At 42.6% G+C, this 24697-nt stretch overlaps 1 protein-coding gene across 2 annotated transcripts in view; it reads right to left on the minus strand.

The window, feature by feature from the left end:
- Positions 1-24697, minus strand: part of SRF (serum response factor) — a 71237-nt gene that overhangs the window by 41160 nt on the left and 5380 nt on the right. For both annotated transcript variants that reach the window (XM_054984191.1, XM_054984183.1), the window contains exon 2: positions 8234-8500. In XM_054984191.1, the coding sequence (XP_054840166.1) occupies positions 8234-8500 (267 nt within the window). The remainder of the gene's footprint in view (positions 1-8233; positions 8501-24697) is intronic.

A 24697-nucleotide genomic window follows, 5' to 3' on the forward strand; every position in this document is an offset into this window, starting at 1 on the left:
TGAGCGCAAGGCTTCCCAAATGAGGGCAATTTCAATTGTTCTCTGTATATGAGGCGAGGTAAGAGGGACAACACAAGCAAGAGAACAAGTTGCACTTATGTCCATCACAGTCAAACCAAGGTGTGCCATAGCATCACAATGCAGCCACAGGACAGTAACACAGAACAGTCACTTTAGGAGAACCATCTTTCTACCCTTCATGGTTGTGGGGGAGGGCTTTTAAAAAGGATACCCAACCAAGCTCTAGCTAAAACCTCAAAAAAGAGAAAGAAACTTCATCAGGAGACAACCACTTGTAGACCTCCAATCTCATCAGTGCCTTTTCCTGCTACACCGTTTACTGCTAATGATCTTTCCTTTGGCAAAAGATTAGAGGCCACAAAGATGCCCCATCTTGTTGATTGTATTGACTGACACTGTGTAATCTGCCTTGAGTCTCAGTGAAAAAGGCAGTAAACGAATAAAATAAAATTTACCTGTACACACACTGTTCATCAATCACCCCCACTTCTTTCCACTATTCCTTTCATCTCTGCCCACCGATTTCAAGATCTGCAAAATCCACACTTTCTAACTGGGAATAAAATTGGTGGTGGGGGGGGGGGGAATCACTTATGGCCATATACATCTACTTAACATCCATAATCAAGTGACCACAGAAGGTATGTGTATGTGTGTAGTCTCATTCCCTGTGGCCCGCTTGTTCCAGCTGTCACATGGTGACTCATTGCCTGCAGGCATCAGTTCAGCAGAACTGTTTTATCTGGCCAAGCTACCATGGGAGTAGTATCTACAGTTTTCCACAACTTCCAAAACACAGTGCCAGGTCATCCCTGGAAGGGAGGGGGGGCACATAATTTCACTTTTTGGAAGTCTTGTGAGGGTAGAAGCTGCCTTCTTTCTGGAGCAAGAATATATTTCATTTAATTGCCCTGTCTCAATTTTTCTTCTAATGTATTAGCATGGCACAGTGGCAGTCAGTTTTTCCAAGCATATCAAATATTGTGTATATTTTAAAGGGTTTTTTCCCCCCAAGAAGTATTGATGTCAGAGAGTTGTATGTTGCCGCATAGAGATATATGTAGGCCAAATAGGAATTCACAATAAATTGTGGGGCAGAAGGAAGAGAGGGAGCAAAGAACACTGTGCATATTTTTGCTCACTTCCACTTCAACTTCATAAAATGAATTGTTTGTTGGAGAGTGCAAATTATGATCAGAAAGTTTCCCCTAAGCCTATGGCTCCTTCAAAGATACACCCTCCCAAAAGAGGGGTAGGTGGAAGAACAGGCTTCCAGACAATGTATCTGTAAAGTGGAGTACCTTTTGGAACAGAGAGTAATTTCAATGATTGTGTGCCAGTAATGTTCAAGTACATGTATACTAAGGACTCTTACTAACCTTGGGTTATTTGGAGAATATAATTGGTATCAACAATTCCCACTCACCCCTTACACTGATGCAACCGTCAGCAAGATGCACAAACCTACTCCAGAATGAGGATGTTTTCCCTCCTCCGCAGCCCCAGCCAACTGACGGAAGGGGTCAAGCCAGATCTTACAGTGCAGCTGCCATCTTTATTTCACTTATTTAAAGTATTTCTATCGTGCTTTTTCAGTTTAAACAGGCCCACAAAACAGCTAAAAAGAAAGAACACACCTAAAAGCAGCATCAGGAAAAAATACCCACGTTTTCTCTGTGTCTACAAAGAAGACAGCATGCTTATACCTCAACATGGAATGTCACCTCAGCTTGCATGAGACCGGGGTTTGAGCCCTGCCGCTCAACCTCCACTTTCTACCTTCCATGTCTTAGCAGATATTGTCCGTTGCTAAGCTGTTGTCTTCCGTTGCTATGTTATTGTGTGTGCCAGAATATGACTGGCTAAAAATGTTTTCCATGGCAAGTTATGCACTATTGCCCAACAAGCTGCATTTTGGAAGGCAGTGAAACCCCAGAGCATAGGTGAGCTGGTTAGATGAGGGCAGGAAAGCAAGCTCAGCTGAGCCCCACTCCACCCGCAGAGAAGGACCCTGGTGGTTTAAGCTCCTAAACCACCAACTACACACACAATCACACAGATGAGGCAGTGGCTGTTCCCTGAATTAATTCAAGACTTGCTACTTAGTGGTGGTAAAATAGGCCAAACCACTTCAGTCAACAGGCAGAATATCACACTGTCGAATGCTGTCATCCAAACACACACACACAAACTCCTGCAAACTGAAAACATGCGAGACAACAAGCTGCTCGAATTTTCTCCCCCCCCCAAATGTGCTAATGTTTCTGCATTTAAAATGGGGAAACACTGAAAACAGTACGCCCTACCTATACTTTGAAGTGGCACCACCCATTCTACCATCTCTTGCCACAGTAGGTATAGCCAGCCTCATTTTTTGGACAGGCCAAACCTAATTGTGGTCCTTCGAAACTCAAACGCTGAAGTTCAGAAGTTCACACAATGTGTGTGAGGCTCCAAGTTTAACAGCTACCACCTCCAACTGAACAAATCCCTGGTGGTAACGCTGGAATGTACCTTTCTCTAATCCCGTCACCACTATTTCCCAAGTCAAAGCCATTCAGTCGAAAAAATTTTAGATTCGAATCATTACTTATAAAAACCACACACTGAGAAAGGAGCTGATGCTCAGGAACTCTCCACTGCAGAAGTAACAAGTGCCTCCTCCAAATCACAATCCATTCTCATAAAGGTCAAGGGCAGCCTTACCAAGCACAAAGCCCATCAATATCAAGTCTCTGCATTAATAGTAATTTGCCTGAGGTTGGAACATGATGTGGGGGAGGGGGGGGGAGGTATGTTCTTTGCTGTGTTTCACATTTTGGTGGTGTTGTTTTTTTAAATCTAAGGCAACAAGTACACAGGCATCCTGATGTGTATCCTACTGCTCTGAAGGAAATGCTCCTGCAAGCCCCTTCTGATCACCAGAAAAATAATTCACAAGGTTATCGGACCAGCAAGGAGGAGTAGCTACATGCGCTGGGCTGGAGTGAGAAAGGACAAGGGTGGGAGAAATTGCTGCTGCTTCTCCTCCCACAAGGGATCGATTTCATCCTTGTACTAAATAAAATTACATCTACATTACTAAATAAAATTACATCTAAATTTATGTGGCAACGAAAGAAACCAAGAATTAAACTGAAAATGCTTCAAGGCTTGAAAGAGAATGGGGGCCTTGCTCTACCTGATTGGGAAATTTATCATAAAGTGTGCTGTCTAGTTTGGATGAGGGAGTGGATCTTGCTGGAAAATTCAAGACTTCTAGCTCTTGAAGGTCATGATTTACAGTTAGAATGGCATGCATTTATATGGTATGGAAAAGCAACTGGACATAAATACTTCAAAAATCACTTGATAAGAAAATCTCTTATAGCAACATGGGAAGGAACTGTACCGCTAATATATTCCAAAATCCCACAGTGGGTTTCCCCACTAGAAGCGTTTATTCAGCCAAACGTATTTTCCCCAGATAATATTATTAGACATAAAGAACTCATGGATGATAAAGGAGTGTTGAAAACAAAAGAGGAACTACAGAGACAAGGTTTTAACATAGACTGGTGGACAAGAACTCAGACTGAATCTAGATATAATAAAGATAAAAAAGCAGGAGATTTTTACTTAGAACAAAAGGATTTTGAAAAAATGTTATGTGACTCAGATGAAAAATTGATTAAGAAAATGTACCTATTTTTAATGCAAATGAAGACAAATGAGGGGGTGGAAAAATGAAAAACTTTATGGGCACAGAATTTAGGATACAGTATTGACCTGGTACAATGGAATAAGATATGGAAAGTGAATGTTAAAACAACTAAGTCTGTTGCATTTAAAGAGAATTTATATAAGATGTTTTATAGATGGTATCTAACACAGGATAGGTTCGCAAAAATGTATAAAAACATGTCAAATAAGCGTTGGAAATGTGGGAAACATACAGGGACATTTTTTCTTATGTGGTGGACTTGTAAAGAGGTGCATAGATTTTGGACAATGGTGCACATATTGTTACAACTATCCTACAGGCTTCAATTCCCTTCAAACCAGAGACATTTTTGTTAAACTGTATGCCAGATATGAACAAAGAAGAGAAGTACTTCACAATTCATGTAGTAACAGCGGCCAGAATTTTATTAGCATGTTATTGGAAACGTCAAATAATACCTCTGCAAGAGGAATTAATAACGAAGATCATGGAAATCGCAGAAATGGACAAATTAACTATATTAATGAAAGGACAAATGGAAGAAGACTTCTGTTTCATGGACCCCCTTCTACAACTGAATTAGAAATAAATATAGAGACTAAAACGTATCAAATATACAATGGCACTATGGTAATTTGTTACCAGTAATCACAGTCGAATATTCGCTAGGATAAAATATGATGTATGAAGAACTAGAATGTTGATGTAAGCAGACTCAATGAATTTTTTGTATTCTTTTTTCCTACCTTTTCTTCTCAATTTCCCCTTTCCTATTCTTATTTTTTATGGAGAATCAATAAAATACTTTTTAAAAAATGATCTTTCTAGGGGTTGGAAGGGGCTGTGAGAACTGAGAGTAACTCTGGTACACTTCCATGCATGGAGGGCTGCATACTTGTTCCTGAACTATTTGGCAATGCGCCTTCTTCGCTGGGTAGTGCTAATATGAAAGCCCTAATGGGTCTGAACACAAATCTAGGAACAGTACCACAAGATGGCACACACCCAGCAAGTTCCCTGATCAACAATATTCATATTTAGACTTTGGGTTCTTAAACAAAGAATAGGTATATGAGGAGGTAACACCACAGTAAAAGGATTTGTAGGGGAGGTTCAGATACCTAGCAGTCAAAGATATCCTATAGCAGCACTGGAGAGACCACGCAGATGCAGTTTTTCCAAATAAAGACCATTTATTTGCTTAGTATATATATAGCTGCTTGCTCCTTTCCCCATACTAGGACCTATAAACCAACACAGGCAGGTTTTAAGACCTGATCAAACAGAGATGTTTTTTCACCACAGCAGCAACAAAGGAGAAAGTGCTGATAAGCTAGTAAAGAAGGAAAAGGTGCTAGTGGAGCAAGTGAGAGCCAGAAAACCCTCCGTCAAATATCACCTCAGCCAGGTGATCTCAGTCAAGAAGCTATTTTGTTAGCCTCAACTATTTCATCTGCAGTATAGAGTTAACAATACTGTGATCTGGCCACAGTTGTCCACACCCTGGAAGAAAGGGCAGGATAAAACGGTACAAAATAAATAAAATTATTGCCATATTTATTTTATTTATTCATTTATTTACTTTAGATTTTTATTCCGCCCTCCCCACGAGGGTAGAATATGTACTGTCTATGAAGACTACCTGGAGGAAAACCTGGAAAATTCAGCTGGTTCAAAATGCAATTGCAAGGCTGTTAACAAGTATAGCTAGGAGGAAACATATCTCACTAGTATTTAAAAGCATTGATAGTTACCGGTTTGTTTCATGGACAATCCAAAGTGACCTGGGATCTGGTTATAGAGGTATGGTTGGAAAACATATGATGCAACCACCTTGCTGAAGCTAAGCTGTTCTGGGTAAGGCCAGTGCAAAGATGGGAGAGCTAAGGGACCCCCACACACACACACAATGGAAGCTGCACTGAGTTCCATGTGAGAAGATGGCAAAACAAAACTAGGATATAAAATGCAATGAATCTGAAGGACAGCCTGCTGCCATACAAGCCTACCCAACTGTTAAGATACTTGGCCCGCTCTGGGTGTGCTCACCCTTTGAGAATGCATGGATTAACCAGGGTTAGGACCTCCTAGATGACACCGTCGTCTTTGTGCAACTCACCCCTAGCCCATGTCCATCTGTCTGGTACCTACCTGCTACTTACCAGGACATTTTTCAGATTAATCTGTAAAGTGAACAATTAATTTGCTGCTGTTACTTTTGGTGGGTTGTATTATGTTGTATTCCAGTGCTGATAGCTAGTTTTATTGTATTTTAAATACATAGTAATCTGCCTTGGGAACTCTGGTTACTATTTTGAATGGAAAAAAACCAGACCCACCTGACCAGACTGTCCTAAAGATTACTGAAAGATAATCTGTTAGTAGTTTTGAACATTCTAAAGTGCTTGTATATGTGTGAAGTTATTATAAAGGGAAAATAGCAAGTAACAGACCAATCCCTTGCCGCTTCCCTGGGTAGAAAAGCAATTGCTTTGTACTGTAAGCATTATTACCACCCCCCCCAAACGTATGCTAAGACTCCTTACGTCAAGAGTTAAACCAGGAGAAGAGCTGATTTGAGACAGAAGGAATAGTCTGTTCAGCCAAGTGTTTCAATTCCCCATGTCCTCCCTGCCCCCTTCTAAAACAGTACCAAAGCAAGAGACAGCTGCAGCTTATAAGGAATGTGAGGGGCCCAGCCAGGGATTTCGGGGAGGGAAACAAGGCTATATATGGCCATGGAGGCAGAATCAAATTTTTATCAATGAACACGAGCACAGGCACCCAAAGAGAGATAACGGAGAAGCAAAGCTGCTCAAGCAAGGGTACAGGCAAGACTAACAGCACCTGTCATTCTCCTTCCTCAATCCCACCCCCAATCCCAAAGGAGCCCCCCCACCCCGATATTGCTGCCAACAAGGCAAGGCACAACCCTACTTCCAATTCGGCAGATATCCAGCACAGTTGACAGCACAGAACTACTAAAGGCCCAGGGAAGAGCAGGCGGGGGCGGGGGGGAACCACTCCACAATACAAGCAGGAGTATTGGCAGTATGAGGAATCCTAACATACAGTGCAGTCTCAGCCCACAGCTGTCTCCTTGTAAAAGCCAGATGAGTCTCCTACCCTTCCACTGACCCCCTTCTTACTGGAACTTCAGACTTAGCCACTTTTTGGCATCCAAACTAAAGCCATAAGAAAATTAACCACAGCCTTGCAAGAGCCAGTTTGGTGTAGTGGTTAAGAGCGCGGGACTCTAATCTGGAGAGCCAGGTTTGATTCCCCACTCCTCCACTTGAAGCCAGCTGGATGACCATGGGCTAGTCACAGTTCTCTGGAGCTCTCTCAGCCCCAACCCATCTCACAGGGTGATTGTTGTGGGGAAAATAATAACATACTTTGTAAACCGCTCTGAGTGGGCATTAAGTTGTCCTGAAGGGTGGTATATAAATCGGTTGTTGTTGTTATCTGACTAAGAGCTCCATCTCATTCAGCGTTTTCTTCTCAGCAATAGCCAATAATGCGCCTCTAGATGTTTGCAGGCAAAATATAAACATGACAGCCCCTTCCATTTGTCTTACCTTGACACTTGGTACTCAGAGGTATACAGCACCTGAACATGGAGGCTCAATAAAACCACTGATCTAGCCTCTATCTTTTTCTTTTCAAAAGCTATTTATGCTAGTGGCCATCTCTGCATCTTGTGATAGAGAGTTCCACGAGTTTACAGTAGATTATAAGTGAGGAAGTACTTTCTCTTGTCAGCTTGGAAGTTGGTTCAAGACCACGTACTTTGGTGTCTCACAAGTTCTAACTTAAACTCCTCCTTCAACACCATTGTCTCAACCACACAGTGAGCCCCACGATCAACACACGTCTAGTTGCCCTGTCGCACGGAACAGGTTGCATTTCAGAACACGGTGCACCGGGGTGCTGGAACTAACAACTTACATTTCCCTTCTAGGACTTCAAGACTAGAATCCACAACAGCCCTGGTGCCAATGTGCACCAAGACCGCTGACTCCTGCGACACATATTACCTACCTAGATAGTACTTGATACACACAACAACAAAAAGTCATCATGCAGTTGAAATATCCATTACAACCCCACCTGTGTTCCTAATGATCAAACTGCCTTGTTTCTAGAGCCCCACTTCTAGAAAGGGGTACGTTCAGTGAAAGAACTCTTTCTTCATCCTATGAGAAATGGGTCCTTTCTAAGAGACTGCCTTCCTTCTTCTCAGCATGGTGCCTAGTTAGCTAGAGACCCTCATTCTCCATGACACGAGAGTAGATTTCAGCATGAGTGGTATAGCTGTATCAAATCCCTAAAAGTCTTGCCAAGGCACCAAGGACATACAAACCTGGAAAATGAAAGCAAATGCAGACTTTTATACCGTAACATCTACTCCTGTGCAAAAGAAGATGATGCAAGCACAGTTCCCCATCCCCCTCATCTATAGGAATAACTTTCTTAAATCTCACACTGAATTAAAAAAGAGTTTACCTTTGTTTCTCCGCTGCTGTCTGATTCGGACACCTGATAAGTGAGGTCTGTCTCCTCAAAGCCCGTAGCACTCATGCGCTGGTCAGTGGTTGGGTCTGACCGAGGAGGAGAGTCAGGAGAGTTCAAGCATGTCTGGATCAGCGCTTTCCCTGTCTCGCTGGTGATCATGGGTTGGAGCTTCCTTGTGGCAAATGTGTAGACATGGCCTGTTTCACTGGCCACCAGCAGCAACACTTGAGTGCCCGTTAGAGTGGAAAGTTCATAGGCCTACAGGGACAGCAAGAGAGAGAGGAGCAACAGTTAGCCATAACCAAGATCCTGATTCTGAGGGAAAGGGGGGAGGGTCACTGCTGACAGGATATTAAGGACTCCACCATTAGCCATCATGCATAATTCTCCTTTGACTTCATTCTGAGCCAACCCTCTAAAAGCAACAACAGTGGTCATGAAGTCAGAGGTATAGTCATTAACAGTGTAAAGATTACTATCACAGAGGCCCAGGTTCAAATCCCCACTCAGCCATGATCCTCTCTGACTTTCAGCCAGTTGCTGTTTCAGCCTCATCCACCTCACAGGATTCTGTGAGGATAAAATGGAGGAGACCGCCGTGTACGTGCCCTGCCCTGAACTCACTGGAGGACAGGTGGAATAAAAAACTAATAAAATAACAAACAAGCATTTAAACACCACAACTGTTTTAGCAACCTGGAACTATCCAGGAGAACTTGTGGCCTTCTTGTTTAACTGCAAGGTCATTCAAACAAAGTTTTCCATGGGGTCTTAAGGAACATATGTACTAAAACCTCTGGCTATTAAGAATGTTCAGATGTTTGCCTGTCTATCTCCCCACCACAATATTAAACAGGATTCCAGTGCAGCATTCCTTGCGAGCACCCTTTCCCACACTTGCAATTACAGAATACAGTATTGGTAACAGCTTGTTTTATACCAGTGTCTAAGGTTGTACATATTCCGCAACTGTGTCATTATATGCACACAGTCGGATTCTGGCACAGAATTCTGCACCCTGAGTTTCAAGTTTCTACCCCATAAGGCAGTGAAATTTGGTTTGAAAGCTGCTGGATATAAAACAAGAATGTGCTGTCTCGCATGGCACCAGATCACTGCCCTGCGCTATCCAATGACTGGCAGCAACCATTCAAAGTTCCAGGCAGGACATATTACCTAGTGCAGTCTCTGAAATACTTGATAACATACTTCTACCACAAACTCAAAGTTAGAACAACAGCAAGCCCTTGCTCATCAACTCCATCTTTTGTTCACCAGGTATCACAAGCTTCGTGCCCCGCCATTCACCACACTTTAACTACCTCTTCACTAAGAAAGCAGCAGCTCTCCCGTGATCCCTCTTAATAGGGACCCCCCCATCACTCTCGATCCTTAGGAGGCAGCTGAATAGTTTTATATAGAACTGCATTCAATTGATTTTAATATGTATTGATAGTTTTATACAGTGACTTTAACTTGAGGTTTTAATGTATTCTTATGTCTGCTATAAGCCGCCTTGAATGCCGTAACATAGAAAGGCAGCTAATAAATGGTTTAAATAAATATATATTCCATTTACTTATCACAGCTAAAAGACCTTTCCCTCCTGATGTTTGTCTAATCCTTTTTAAAACTCATCTAAGCTTTCTGCCCTCGGACATCATCATTTTGCTGGCCAACAGTTAGAAAGGAGAGGGCTGCTGCTTCTGTGTTTAATGCACAGAAACCAAGCTTCCCCCAAAACTTGTGCATGCCATTCATGATGCCACTCATCTACTTTGCCATTAGAGCCAGATACTTTCTGTACTAGCACAGCATGAAACAGCCCTCAAAGCTACTTATCTCTTCGGCCCCAGGCCTCACTCTTGGCTCACTCTCCTCACCCTGTTGTTATCCTGCTCAGACTGAGAGAGACAGCATTCTTCTCTCGTGTCTGCACAAAGCAGAACACAAGTCCGGCTTTGGGGGCTGCTAAATGCTCCTTACAGGCTTGGCTGAGGATATGCTCTGACTCAAGCGAACATATGAAAATGGTACCAGATTGGATTTTAAACCTAAGTTTTGTACTTCAAAATGGGAGGCTTTACAATACATTAAGTTGCCTTCCACACACCCCGTTTATGCTACAGGGCATAATAAGAACTCCTCCAGCAACGCTGTCAACCTTTCACAGCACACTGTTCTTTCATGAGGACTATCCTTCTGCCCCACTAAATTCACACAGTTGATAAAGTTCTGTGGTAGCCCGGGGGCCTTTTTCACTATCTGCATCTGAAGGAGTACTTTCATGAAGCCTTGGAACAAAATATGGATGGGCAGGCAGCTTCTTCACAACACAATTCATCATCTACTGCTGTACAGCTGCCATCTCTCCAACCTACCAATGGACAACACAATAACCGCAAATTGCCACCCACTCAATGCTACAGGGGAAAGGATATGATATAGACCCATCCCAATGGTCAAAATGCCACGTTAGATCTCTACATAGAATGCTTTCACTGCTAAGCCCAAACTGGCATGATCAAGAAACACCTTTCACAACACTACTTCATCCATGTCAAAAGAAATGCAATAAATAGCCTCAGAAACAATCCAGACATCCTGATTAAAGAAGATGACAAAAGAGGAGTAGTTGTCATCATGGACAAATCTGACTATATTCAGGAGGCTGAAAGACAATTCTCCAATACCACTTTCTACCAATGACTATCCTCAGACCCCACTCAGGAATACCAAAAAGAATTGAATAGGATTATAAAAGAATTACTCACATACATGTAAGAACAAATCTATGTGGACACACCACAGGAACCTCGACCAGGCACTTTCTCTCTTCTGCTCAAAATACACAACTCAGGATATTCTGTTGTCTCAGGCACAGGCACCATCACTGATGGGGTGTCTGAAAATACGGACTCCATTCTCAGACCCTATGCCAGTTATGTGAGAGACACAGATTTTCTGAGAAAAATGCAATCCATTGACAATCTTCCAGGTAACACTATTTTGGCCACCATGGCTGTTGAGTCTCTATACAGCAACATCCCCCACAAAGATGGATTACAAGCCATTAGGAGCACCATCCCTGGCAACACAACAGCTGGTCTTGCTAACACTCTCTGCCAATTTGTCATCTCCCATAACTACCTCAGATTTAGTGATGATTTATCCCTTCAGATAAATGGCATGGCCATGGGCACCAGCACGGCACCAACAATTTCATGGCTGATTTGGAGCAATACTTCCTCAGCTCCCACGTTAAACCCCCTCCTATGCTTGAGGTTTACTGATGACATTTTTATCATCTGGACACATGGGAAAGAATCCCTGGAGAAATTTCACCAGGCCTTCAGCAACTTCCAACCCCACCCCCCACCCCCCACCCCATCAACCTGACCATGAAACAATCCACACAAGAAGCACATTTTCTACTGTACAAATACATGATGGAAGCTTAAAAACCATCTTCTACCAGATCACCAAACATACCTACACACCTCCAGTCACCATCCTAAACACACCAAAAAAATCAATCATCTACAGCCAAGGTCTATGCTACAGCTGCGTCTATTCCAATCCCTCTGACAGAGATTCTCACCTGCAGGATAACAGACATATTTTGAATTACAATACTCACTTGATGTAGTAAGAAAACTAACCAATAAAGCCAGTTTAATACCAAGGGATAACCAGCTACAAGATAAGCCCAAACAAAACAACAACAAAACACTATCACTGGTGGTCACATACAACTCTCGGCTCAAACCAGTTCATGATACTCCTCTGTCAAAGGAATTTGGAGGCAAACCTTTTCTTGCCCACAGACAGCCCCCTAACCTTAAACAACTTATTATTTACAATAATACACCTCCTAACATGGACATAGACTCTGGGACCAGGGTCTGTAGTAAATCGAGATGTGAACTCTGTCCCCATATTCATCCTAACAACACAATCACCAAACCTAACACCATACCATCTCAGGTCCATTCACTTGTTCATCTTCCAACATTATTTATGCCATCAAGTATCAGCAACGCCCTTCTACTCTCTACACTGGACAAACAGGACAGTCCCTATGCAAAAGAATAAATAGACATAAATCTGACATTAAAAATCACAACATTCAAAAATCTGCAGGAGAACATTTTTATCTTCTGAACATTCAATGGCTTATCTAAGAGTGGCAGTCCTCAAACAGAGAAGCTTCAAGGGGAGATTACAATGCAAGATTACTTGAGTTCATTCTCAGATTCAGAGCAATGGAAACCTTCCCCCCCCCTCACCCCCGGGGGACTATATAAGGACATCGGATTCTTATCTCACTACAAATGCTAATTTTCTGCATTTCCTCCCCTACTCTAATCAAGCTGATTACATTTTGCATTGTTCCTTTACAACCTGACTCCCTTTTTTGTAATATCCCCTCCCACTTTCTGACTGGGACATAAGGGCTCAGGGATCTACATTCCTACTTTTCTCTGATAAAGGGAACTTTTGAAAGCTTATACCCTGGAAATCATGTTGGTCATTAAGATGCTACTGGACTCAAATCTCACACCACCAGTGTCATTTTTCTGTTAAATATTTATACAGCACAAGGGCCGGGAGCTATGCAGAAGTCACACAGTCTGTACTTTAGAAAGTAGCAGATCAAGAAGTAAGCAGGTGTGAAATGTAAAAGGAGAAGACAGGGTTTGATCAAAGGATAGAGAGCCAGGAGGAGAACCTTCCATTCCCAAAACTTCAATCAATCAGATGGTATCTACATTGTCTCTCTCTGTACCCAAGTCCACTGAGCTATTACAAAAAATGCACAACTGCTGGTCCAGGTTTTTGAAGCCACATTATACAGAAATACATTCTATGTAATGAAAGCAGCTTTTCAGAGATGTTGAGGAACCACTGCACGATCACCTTTGTCCAATAATGCACATGCACGTGTCCCACCAAAGCCTTAGATCAAACTGATTTTCATAGCCCTCTGAGGCAAAGCCACAGTTTGCTCCAGAAATGCATTCAGTGCTGTTAAAGAAGAGGCACATGCATTTTGACATGACTGTCACAAGCAACTTCAGGATGACAATGATCCCCTCCTTACCGGATGCTTGAAGTGTTTTTGAAAGAGTTTTGAAGAGTTTTTGGTATGCGAAAAGATGGCACAGCCACAAATGTACTCACACAGCTCTTTAAATAAGAAGGGGAGGGGAATACTACAAAAGCTACTACTCTCATCAACGTCTTGTCTCTATGAAAAAAGAAAGTTTCCCACGGTCGGAATAAGAGGAAGTTGCTCCTGTTCCTGCAAAGAAATCATCATATAGACTGCATTAGTGGTATTATACTCTATGGGTCAAACAATGTTATGGAAGAGGAACCTGGATTGGATCTCCCACTGGGTTTCTCTACCCTAAAAACAACTGGGGGGGTCCCCACTTTGGATCAGGGCTGAAGTGGTAGACAAGAAGGGGTTTACTTATTTCCCACTGCCCCATTTTCCCCACTTAAAACTACTCCCACTCCTTCCAGTCTGCAATTACCCAAAGCAGGTAAGGGCAACCAGACAAGACAAGGCACTTGTCTTTCCTCACCAATATTAACTGCAGCTTGGGGAGGGATAATTAGAGCAGAGAAATGGCAGAAGGGGAGAAATTGACCTGTCTCCCCTTGTCTTGCAATGCAGCTTCAAAGCAGGTTCTCTCAATTGCTTTTTAAACATGTTGCTAGATATGTTATACATGTTGCTAGATATGATCACAGATCTCCAACATACGACACAGTTTGGCTCTAGTTGTCAACACAAACCTTTAAGTTCATCTATCCCTGTCTGCTGAAATAACTTCCTATTATTCCCATTTTGCAGCTGGAGAACTGGGGCCAAGAGAGATCTAATGAAGGGGCCAACCCCATTAAGTTCATGTATTAAAATTAAAATGTTCAGGTGCCATCTTTCCCATCAAAGGGCAGACATGCAAACTGAATGACAATCCCAGCTGACTCTCCAGTACACCAGTATGGTGGGCTCATAAGGACAGACAGATCTGCTGCCAAAAGACAAACCAACACACCATTTTATTTCATCCCACTTGCTACGCACTCTCTTCAATCTATGTATCCCAAACCCCTTCCAAGTAACCCTGAAGTTCTTCATCAAAGGCTGCTAAGTTAGCTCAATAGTCATGGGGTAAAAGGACAAGTCCTCTTGTGGATCAAAAAACTGGCTAATGAATAGGAAACAGAGAATGAGTATAAATGGGCAATATTCACAGTGGAGGGTGGAAAGCAGTGGGGTACCGCAGGGCTCAGTATTGGGTCCGGTGCTTTTTAACTTGTTCATTAATGATTTGTAGTTGGGAGTAAGCTGTGAAGTGGCCAAGTTTGCGGATGACAATAAATTGTTCAGGGTGGTGAGAACCAGGGAGGATTATGAGACACTCCAAAGGGGTCTGTCAAGGCTGAGTGAGTGGGCGTCAACATGGCAAATGAGGTTCAACGTGGCACTGGGGCCAAAAATCCCAACTATAAATACACAATGGGGTCCAAACTGGCAGAGACTGACCAAGAGAGAGATATCTTGGAGTCGTGGTAGATTATTCACTGAAAATGTCCATACAGTGTGTGACGGCAATAAAAAAGGCCAATGCTATGCTGGGGATTATTAGGAAGGGAACTGAAAACAAATCAGCTAGTATCATAATGCCCCTGTATAAATCAATGGTACAGCCTCATTTGAATACTGTGTACAATTCTGGTCACCACACCTCAAAAAAGATATTATAGCACTGGAAAAAGGGCAGAAAAGGGCAACTAGAATGACTGAAGGGATGGAACACTTCACCTATGAAGAAAAGTTAAAGCGCTTGGAGCTCTTTAGCTTGGAGAAACGACGACTGAGGGGTGACATGACAGAGGTTTACAAGATTATGCATGGGACAGAGAAGGTAGAGAAAGAAGTATTTTTCTCCCTTTCTCACAAGAACTCGTGGGCACTCAATGAAATTGCTGAGCAGTTGGGTTAGAATGGATAAAAGGAAGTACTTCTTCACCCAAAGAGTGATTAACACATGGAATTCACTGCCACAGGAGGTGGTGGCAGCTTCAAGCATAGACAGCTTCAAGAGGGGACTGGATAAACATATGGAGCAGAGGTCCATCAGTGGCTATTAGCCACAAGGTGTAGATGGAACTCTCTATCTAGGGCAGTGATGCTCTGTATTCTTGGTGTTTGGAGTGGGGCAATCAGTGGGAGGGCTTCTAGCGTCCCTTCCCCAATGGCAGACCTCCCGATGACACCTGGTTTTTTGGCCACTGCATGACACAGAGTGTTGGACTGGATGGGCCATTGGCCTGATCCAACGTGGCTTCTCTAATGTTCTTATCAAGGTTTAGACTCAAGTCCCACATTTGCCACGACGTCCATGTGTGTCTATGTGAGTAAGTCACTTACCACGACACCCATGTACATCTTCAAGTAAGTTTGACTGCCTGCTCCAGAGAGCTTTGGTGGTAATGTAAAGTACTGTCAAGTCACGGATGATTTACAGTGACCCAGTAGGGGTTTCAAGGCAAGGGCATTCAGAGGTGGTTTGCCACTGCCTGTCTCTGCATAGCGACCCTTGTCTTCCTTTGTGGTTTCCTATCCAGGTACTAACCAGGACTGACCCTGCTTAGCGTTCAACAAGATTGGGCTAGCTTGGGCCATCTGGGTCAGGGTGCATAAAGTTTTGCTGATGGCAAACTGAAAAACACTTTCAACAGAACAGCAGTGCAAAAGACTGGTACGCTACTAGTTCTTGTCAGGTCTGACATAAGTTCCTTGTGTGATCTAACCAGAGAGACTCCATTTTAATCCTGTCAGTGTTTTAAGCTCTTCTTTTGCAGGTGACGAGCAGTCCAGTAACAGTTATCTCAAAGAAGAGGAATGTTTTGACTACAGTCTTTCCAGCCTTGGGAAAGTTTCACTCTCTAAGCTTCAAGCCGTTTGTTTTGAGAACTGTGGGGGGAGGATGGGATTTGCTGGGCTATGCTATTCTGTACCTTAACCTTTACCTTCATTCGTAACAATACCCGTGTACCAGCCAAGATATTGCATCTTGGTCAGTGGACTATAATGGTTGTTTATATTCAGTAAAATCTTTTGAAACCAATGGACTCGTGTCTAATTGCAAGAGATAGGCTGGATTGCAACTTTTAGTAAGCCACAGTCTGACAGTTCTTCCTTGAAAAGCGTGATTTGGCCACAATGATTCATGCTGTCTGATCACATCCAGGATAGATTACTGTAATGCTATCTACATGGGGCTGCCTTTGAAAATTGTCTGAAAGCTTCAACTGGTCCAAAATGCAGCAGCCAGGCTATTACTGGGGGGGGGGAAGGGTTACGAGGACCACATCACCCCTGTGTTGTAAAAAGATCAGCACGGACTGACCATCTGCTTCTAGGCACAATTCAAAATGCTTGTTCTTACCTCACCTTTTCGAGAAAAAGTGGCTTACCTAAGGCCACCAAAATGAGCTAATGGCTGAGGTAAAATTGGGAGATCTCACAGATCCTATCTCATTCCTTTCAACACTAACCTATACTAGTCTCCTGTTAAAATACTGAAGAAAAGACTTCTACTTCTATCATTATCATTCCCCATAAAGACTTAGGGTACAAATTAAACACATTATAATCAATTGAAATTACTCACTGACCTCTGTAGGAAGAGACTGCACTCAAAATATTTCTTTCCCCGTAAACAAAGTCATATTACTAACAGCAAAGACAACAGCTTTGAATCTTGATGGAACGTGAGCAAGCACTGGCCCCCTTCAGACAGCAGTAGCTTTCCCTGCTGAAGCAGAAGCAACAATTCTTGAATTTGAAGTAAGCCAAAAAAAAACCCATCAAATGCAAAAGTTGCAACACAAAGGAAATATATTCATATTGTGGAAGAACATTTTAACTTTTCGGATTACTCATGTGATTACACAAATACAGGAATTGACTTCACATTTCCCCTCACCCTCATTTTCACAGGAGATTTCCCTTTGTATCTAATAGTCCAGATTAGTCAAGGAATTATAAGAAAAATTATTTATAGAAAGTACAGTATTTGGAATTCTGGACAGATCAGCTCAGACTTCACAACTGCAGCCTTGTGGGAATCCTAGCTGGCACAACGCTAATCAGTCTTGCCACAAAGTTACAGTGAGGTAGGCAGGCAAGATTTCATGACACAGAGGCACGGTGTTCTAAACTCTGGTGTACATTCAGGCATAATAAAGGCATTGTGGTAACTGATGACTAAAAAGAGACTCAAAAATAGAGCTACAGGCTTTAGCAGGCTTAATTGGTAAAATAACTGACTGAAGCTTCAGTTGATTAAATGGCAGGAGCCAACTTTAATTGGTGAGGGCAAAATTTAAAAGGCTGAGAGACTCAAGGTCACACCTGTTAATTTTTTGGCACTATTCTGAATATGGTGGGCTTTGGGATACGGAAAGAAAAAAATGAAAATCTTAAAGACTGTTTATGCCGCTAACAGTGAGGGATGGCTTTTGTTTACTAAATTCTAACGTTCTCAAGTTTCCTTCAATCCCTCAAAAAGGTACATAAAAGTAAAGCCTTGGCAACATGCAAATTATCTGAACCATAACCAATTAATTGAGTAAAAGACAAGATGATGGGAACCAAGTGAAAGCCCGCTGCCCCATCAACTCTGAAGCTCAACCTAATGAGTTTTCTGGTTGCAAAACCCCTGATAGTTGCCCTGTAAGATCAATGTACAAATATACTCTTTTAAAGCCAACTACATTTGAATCTGCTGACAACCCTGTTATACACAGTACTGTCACCTGGAAAGGAGATCCATACCAAACTTTTCCCTGGCTAATCCCTTCCTAGAATAACTATTCATTCACAAATATTAATTCCCTCAATACTATGGAACAGTTACTTATAAGCAGCAAAACAGTATTTACCATAAGATGACAACTTAGAAGAATCCAAGATAGACATTACAACACATGAATTCGCCTTATATTGAATCAGACCTCTGATCAAGTACTGTATACTCTGACTGGCAGTAGCACTTCAAAGTCTCACAGGTCTTTCCCATCAACTATTACCTGATCTTTGTAACGAGAGGTGTTGGGGATTGAACCCGGAACCTTCTGCACTCAAAGTAAATGCCCTCCCACCCTACTAAACCAAGACTGCATCCCACACTTGACTTGGACAAGTGGGCAGAATACAACATCCTGGAAACATAAAATTGTGCTAGGTTCTATTTAGATGTCAGAAGATTTTTGTTTGTTACTTTCTTCTTGTAGGAAGAAGAGAACAAAAGGCAGGTTGACTGTAAGGGGTACAATTAACTGGGAACCTTTCCTGCACAAATCCAACTGAAAAGAAATTAGTGTTATGTAAAGGTACAGCTGAGCTCCTGCACGACATCCATTCAATTCGCAAATCACAGTGGATTCCACCCAACAACTTAACACAAGGCTCTTCACCTTGCTCTTTAAGTCAAACCCACCAGAGTTAATTGTATACGAATCTCTCCTCTGTAAAGGCTGCTATTGAGGTCCGATAAGAACTGCATCCCACCTACCCACCAAGGAAGCGTATGGTTACAGTCACCTGGTAGGAAAATACCTTGAAGAGAATAAGCTACTCAGGTTCAACCTGTACAAACAGAAACAAAAATGGGAACTTGGGAGTGAACAAGTGGACCCTTGCTGTTTCCCTCCCAATTCCCAGACCAGCCAGCTGTTTGGGTCTTGCAATGGAACTCTCCAATACCTTTCACCTTCCTCTAACTGCAATCCTAAGCAGAGTCAGTGGCTGTCCCCTCAGTTTACGATTTGGTGTAGTGGTTAAGAGTGGAAGGATTCTAATCTGGAGAACCGAGTTTGATTCCTCACTCCTCCACTGGAAGCTAGCTGGGTGACCTTGGGTCAGTCACTGCTCTTCCAGAGCTCTCTCAGCCCCATTCACCTCACTGGGTGATTGTTGTGGGGATAATAACAACATACTTTGTAAACCGCTGAGTGGGCGTTCAGTTACCCTGAAAGGCAGTATATAAATCAAATGTCCTTATTATTATTGTTATTATTAGTAAACCTTTTCCTGCCACTTCCCACTCCTAGCATTCACTCAGGTGAACTTAATAGCTTGACTTTATGCTTGTTAATATTTCCACTGACTTTGCATATATACACACTCACATCTTAGGGTAATGATTTTCACTATCCACATTTTTCTTATCCTTTAGGCCTCTAGAAATCGGATTTGCATGGTTAGTTTCTTAAATCATTAGAACAGTCCTGGTTTCTGATCCACAGGTCTCAAGTCTCTCAGGAAAGCACCCAAATGCACTACCGCAAAATAGCTCCCAACATATTCCACACAAGGTTCTAAAACTACTATTTTACTCAAGAGCTACTATCAATTCCCCTTCTGTCAAAAAGCACTGACCATTATGGATCTTTCCTCCCCCACCTCACCCCCAAGCAGCTAACACTGGGGTCAAGGAACCTCCCTGGACAGTAAGGAAAGAGAAGATAAATTTTTCTCTCTTCTGTGGGGTCCTGCAACCTGGGAATAAACTTTCCTAGGGACAGAATGGCTGTGGGGAGAGGTTACAGGAAATATTGGCAATCCTTGTGTCTATGGCTTGCTGGATCCAACACATCATCTTACTTTGTTTACTTATTTCAGTCGGACATACTGAAGATTTCTGAAGCTGGCTGTGTTCTAAAAAATGAGAGATTATAGGACTCCAGTATACATAGAAATTTAACCTTGTGGCTTTACTACTGATACCCCAATTTGGAAGGCTGGTTCTGGTTACGCAGTAGTGAAGTAAAGATACGCTGCACATGCTCAGATATACCATCTTCATCATCTGAAGAAGGGAGCTCTAACTCTCAAAAGCATGTACTCTGAATATCTTGTTTATCTCAAACAAAAATCCTACTTTTCTACTGCAGACCAACTTGGCTACTCACCTAACTACCATCTTCATTATTTCTCTTGTTCCAGGTCTTACCTCTGGTTCTGGGTTCCAAATTTAAGCCCTAGCTTTATGTCTAATCTATATTCTTTCACCTTGGAGTGTGAAAGGGTCTGCACTCCAAAGATCTGCAACTTATGGCTATAAAGTCAAATGTGGCTCATGTGGAACCAAACATGGCTTTTTAAAAAAAATCTTTAAGGTATATTGGAAGGGTAGGCAGTTAATACTGAAAAACTTGTATGTTAAGGGAGTATCAGGGAAAGATTCTTATGGGACTAAAGGGCTTCTTAGAGGTCCTTTGTAAAAAAAAAAAAAAGAAGTTACAGAAATGAACAGTTGCCATAATCCAAGTGCATTCATGTACAGATTTACCCCAGTGCACTAAAATCATTGTGCGGTGTCCTCTTGCGTATATTTATTACTACTGGTCAGACATCTAAATATCACTTCCTAAGAAAGAAAAGAATAACACCAACCAGTGTTGGGGTTGCAGAAATGTTTATTGTTTTTAATCAACATATCAATTACCAGTAGTATTAAGCTGCAAAGCTTTAGTTATGTAAATAGACATTTTTATACTGGCTCTTGATTGATCTCTGGTTCTGAATTTTAATGTAGTTTGGATCTTGAATTATAAAATGTTGTTGACCCCTACTTGACTCTGTAAGACATCTAGCTATAGCCCTCTACCCATCAATAGTTGAAACTCATGCTAGGATCAGAAATCCTGCTTTAGACAATATTACTATTTAACAGGGAATTAACATAACCTCTCCTCCACCTACGCAGGTACTGCAATGCTTGCGCATGACCCAAACTTGCTAAAAATCTCTTACCTCGTATCATCCCCTCCACATACCCCAAATCAGTGACAAGCATCTAGCTAGATGCAACAGTAATTCTTCTCCCCCGCCCATCCTCTCAATTTACAACAGCCTTGTTCCCAGCCCACCAGGCCTTTTGTCTCTGGGCCAAAAGCAATGACAGAATGAACAGGGGACATGTACTCCAACTGGCAGTTCCACACAGACTATCATTCAACCAAGAGGAAATGCCGTCAGTAAAGCTTTGAGAACATTAGCCAAAGTCATCACCAAGCAATACACCGCAGCCTGACCTCCTGAAGCCCACACTGACCTCCCAAGCAGAGCTGCCTACTGAGGGTGCCCTTTTACTCCACCAGCACTGACAAGGTCAGGGAGCAGAAAGGCAACAAGTCTAGCAGTTAATTGGCAAATCTTGCTGCTAAGACACTGTCCTGCCGTGGCACAGCTTGGAACGAAGAAGAACACTGCTGGAACAGACCAAAGGTCCATGTAGTCCCATCAGCCTATTTCTCACACTGGCCACTGGAAAACTCGTAAGCACAGTGGGAAGATAACAGTTGTCCCCTGCTGTTTCCCTCCCTAACACTGGCTTTTAGGGATGTACCACAGAAGTTTTAATTAGCTCATGGATAGTTCACAGATCAGACACAAATCATAGGTTTATATTAACTATGGTTTCATTTGTGAAACTAGGTGGGGCTAATTCAGAAACTGTTTTATTTAGGACTGCTTTTTAATGTATTTTAACTCCATTTTTAACTGCTTTTTTGAGGTTTTCTTTGTAAGCCACCTTGAGCATCTTTGGAGGAAAGGCAGCTAACAAATATTTTAAATAAACAAATAAACTAGGACTCAGCCCCCAGGTGAATCACTCAAATTTTGTTTTGTCTTGACAAATGCCAGTTTCACTACTTCTTCTCTGGAGCCTGAGGAGGGTCATGTGAAACAACCAGGATATTTTAAAGACGATATTTATACCCATTTTTCTCCCAATGGGAATCCAAAAGCTGCTTACGACAGTGTTGTCACTCATCTTGCATTTTAACAATCTTACTAATGCTAGGTTTTGCACAATGATTAAACTGAGCTACTCCGTCAAATAGCCTCAGATAGACCTTTCCTCAATAAACTGCCCTCTAACTTGATTAACACACAAAAGTATTCATTTATATCCATGCTACTCTCCCAAGCTCTGAAACCATCCAGGGTGGCACACTTGCTCATACTTCTCTTGCCCAGCCTTGCCACCAAGTTCTGAGGCCAAAACACAAAGTTATTTGCTCGTCTTGCGCAGACCAAAACAAACTCAGTATTCAGTGAGGACTCAAGTGGAAGACAGGCAGCTTCTTGTACTGGCACATGTAAAAGGCCAATCTCTCCTTTCCAATATACCCACAGAGGGCAAATCTTTGTCAAACAGTAACTTAAGCACAGTGTGCACAGATCCACTTAGTAAATTCATGGAATACATCTGAGCTCCAACACATGAAAACTGACACTAGAATGGCATTAAGTCTTCAAGGTACAGCTGGGCTCCTGTTTGATTTTGCTGTTACAGACTTAACACATTTATTTACCCATCTGGAAGGCGGCCTTTTCATCATTTCAACAACCTCAGGATCATTATGCAAACTTCACCAAGAACCTGTGGTTTCCATGCAAGGCAGCAACCAAAAGCAGTCTTCAAATCTGCATCCATCAAGAAACGATGCAAAAATAGACTGAAGTCAAAGCAAAGGGAGAGCTCACCAGTAGTTCAAAAGCCCAAATTCATTGGGTTCTTCAGCAAGGAGTTCAAAGGAGTCAAAGAATCAAGTAGGAAACACTGAATTCCTTGAGATGTGGAAGCCATCTTAAGCTTAAGGTATTTTCCACAATTGCCAGCATTCTTCCCCATGGTGGGGGATCTTAAAATTGTAAACCATCCTGAAAGAGATCTCAAGCTCACTTAAGCCCAGTATCCACGCATGCCTCTCCACTAGGAATCCTCCACATCATCCAAGCATAGAATGCCATAACCAGAGAAGGAACAAGCAAACTGGGAATGCCTGGAGGAATGAATAAAAATAAAGCTGTATGATGATAGCAAAGCTGGGTGTCCATGAGTAGTTATTCCTCCACATTCTTCTGGCCCAAGGCCATACAGCCTCTTCAAGCAATTTGAGGGGATTTTTGGAAGTACAGGTGTTTTGAAGTAGAGAGGTGTATGCAGACACAGGCAAAATCAATGCAGCTCTATATCTAATTAGGGGACAGTTACAACACGAGTGTGTAACTTCACGGTCAATGTATGTTGTACCATAAAATCCAGGGCTACAGATAATGTCTGGACCCAGCCCTTCAGTGTAACAGTTGCAAGCAATGTGGATGATAGTGCTGTACCCAAAGACAACATAATATGATGCCAACTTGCCAGAAATTCGAGACAGATAAATTCCTGCATTGCCTCTCCATCCTCCTTCACCTATGGAGGTTTCACCCTGAATCTCTTTCAATGCTTCTGGCATAGTTCAAAATATAAGGTTTACAAGCGCAATCTGTGAACCACCAAGGCCAAAAAGTTCAACTGCCATCTATTGCCACCTGCCAAGTGCTCAAGGCCTCCCAAGTGACTGCAGTTCCCAGTTTTATTAAGCCCCTGTGGACTGCTATGCATGAGGAAAGTCTATGGCTCAGCAGAACATTTGTTTTGCATGCAGAAGGTCCCAGGTTCAATCACTGGCAGTTCCGGGATTTTTTAAGGACCTGAAAGTAGGGTGATATGAAAGACTTCTACTCAAGACACCGAGAAGCCACTGCCAGTCAAAGTGGACAAGACTGATTTTAATAGGCCAAAGGTCTGACTCAGTATAAGGCAGATTCATGTATTGGTTGGCTGACCATTTGTCTTAGTGGGTCAAAAGTTGAGCAGGCTTGTTCAATACAAGCTGATACCGCAGTTGTTCCAATGGGTTCCCCAAGTAGCTTGAACCTAGACGGCCTGCCCCACCTGCCACAAGAAGGCAGCTGTGCTCTCTTGCCACTCTCAGCCTGCAGCTGCTCATCAGCCCCTCATGCTGCCGTTTCAAGCTGCCAGGCAGAATTTGGAACAGATCGGTGCTTCCAAAGAGCGGAACTTCTCTTTTAATTCTTGCTTGGTCAGACTGCCTGCAAGCCACTGAACAGAGTTGCAATACGGTTGGTGGTATGCCGAAGTATTATAACCAGAAAACAAGACAGCTGAGGGAAAACAGAGCCTTGTTCATCTGTGTCCCATATGACAGACAGCTGCCATATTCTTCATTGCACGCCACTGGTGTGGGAGAAGCAAGACCAGCTGTTAAAACTCTCCTGAAATGGTGACAGAGTATGGAGGCCCACATTCACACAATATGCTTGGCCCAAGATACTAAGCGAAATTCAGCACTTTGGTCAGGTTGGGAAAGTAGAGGGTGCCAGCCAGGTCCTGCTGGGTGAGTCATTCCCACTGGGCATTTCTTCTGCTGAGTCTGCTAAATCAACCCTCGAATGTCGCCTCTCTTTCAGGTTGTTCCTCTGACCTTCCACAGAATCCGCCCCCCCCATTGACCTGTAAGTCCAGCTGACTCTCACGGATTCAATTAAGAGTCATGGGGTCTTAC

This window comes from Eublepharis macularius, chromosome 1, assembly GCF_028583425.1.
Source record: "Eublepharis macularius isolate TG4126 chromosome 1, MPM_Emac_v1.0, whole genome shotgun sequence".
Taxonomy (NCBI): Eukaryota; Metazoa; Chordata; class Lepidosauria; order Squamata; family Eublepharidae; genus Eublepharis; species Eublepharis macularius.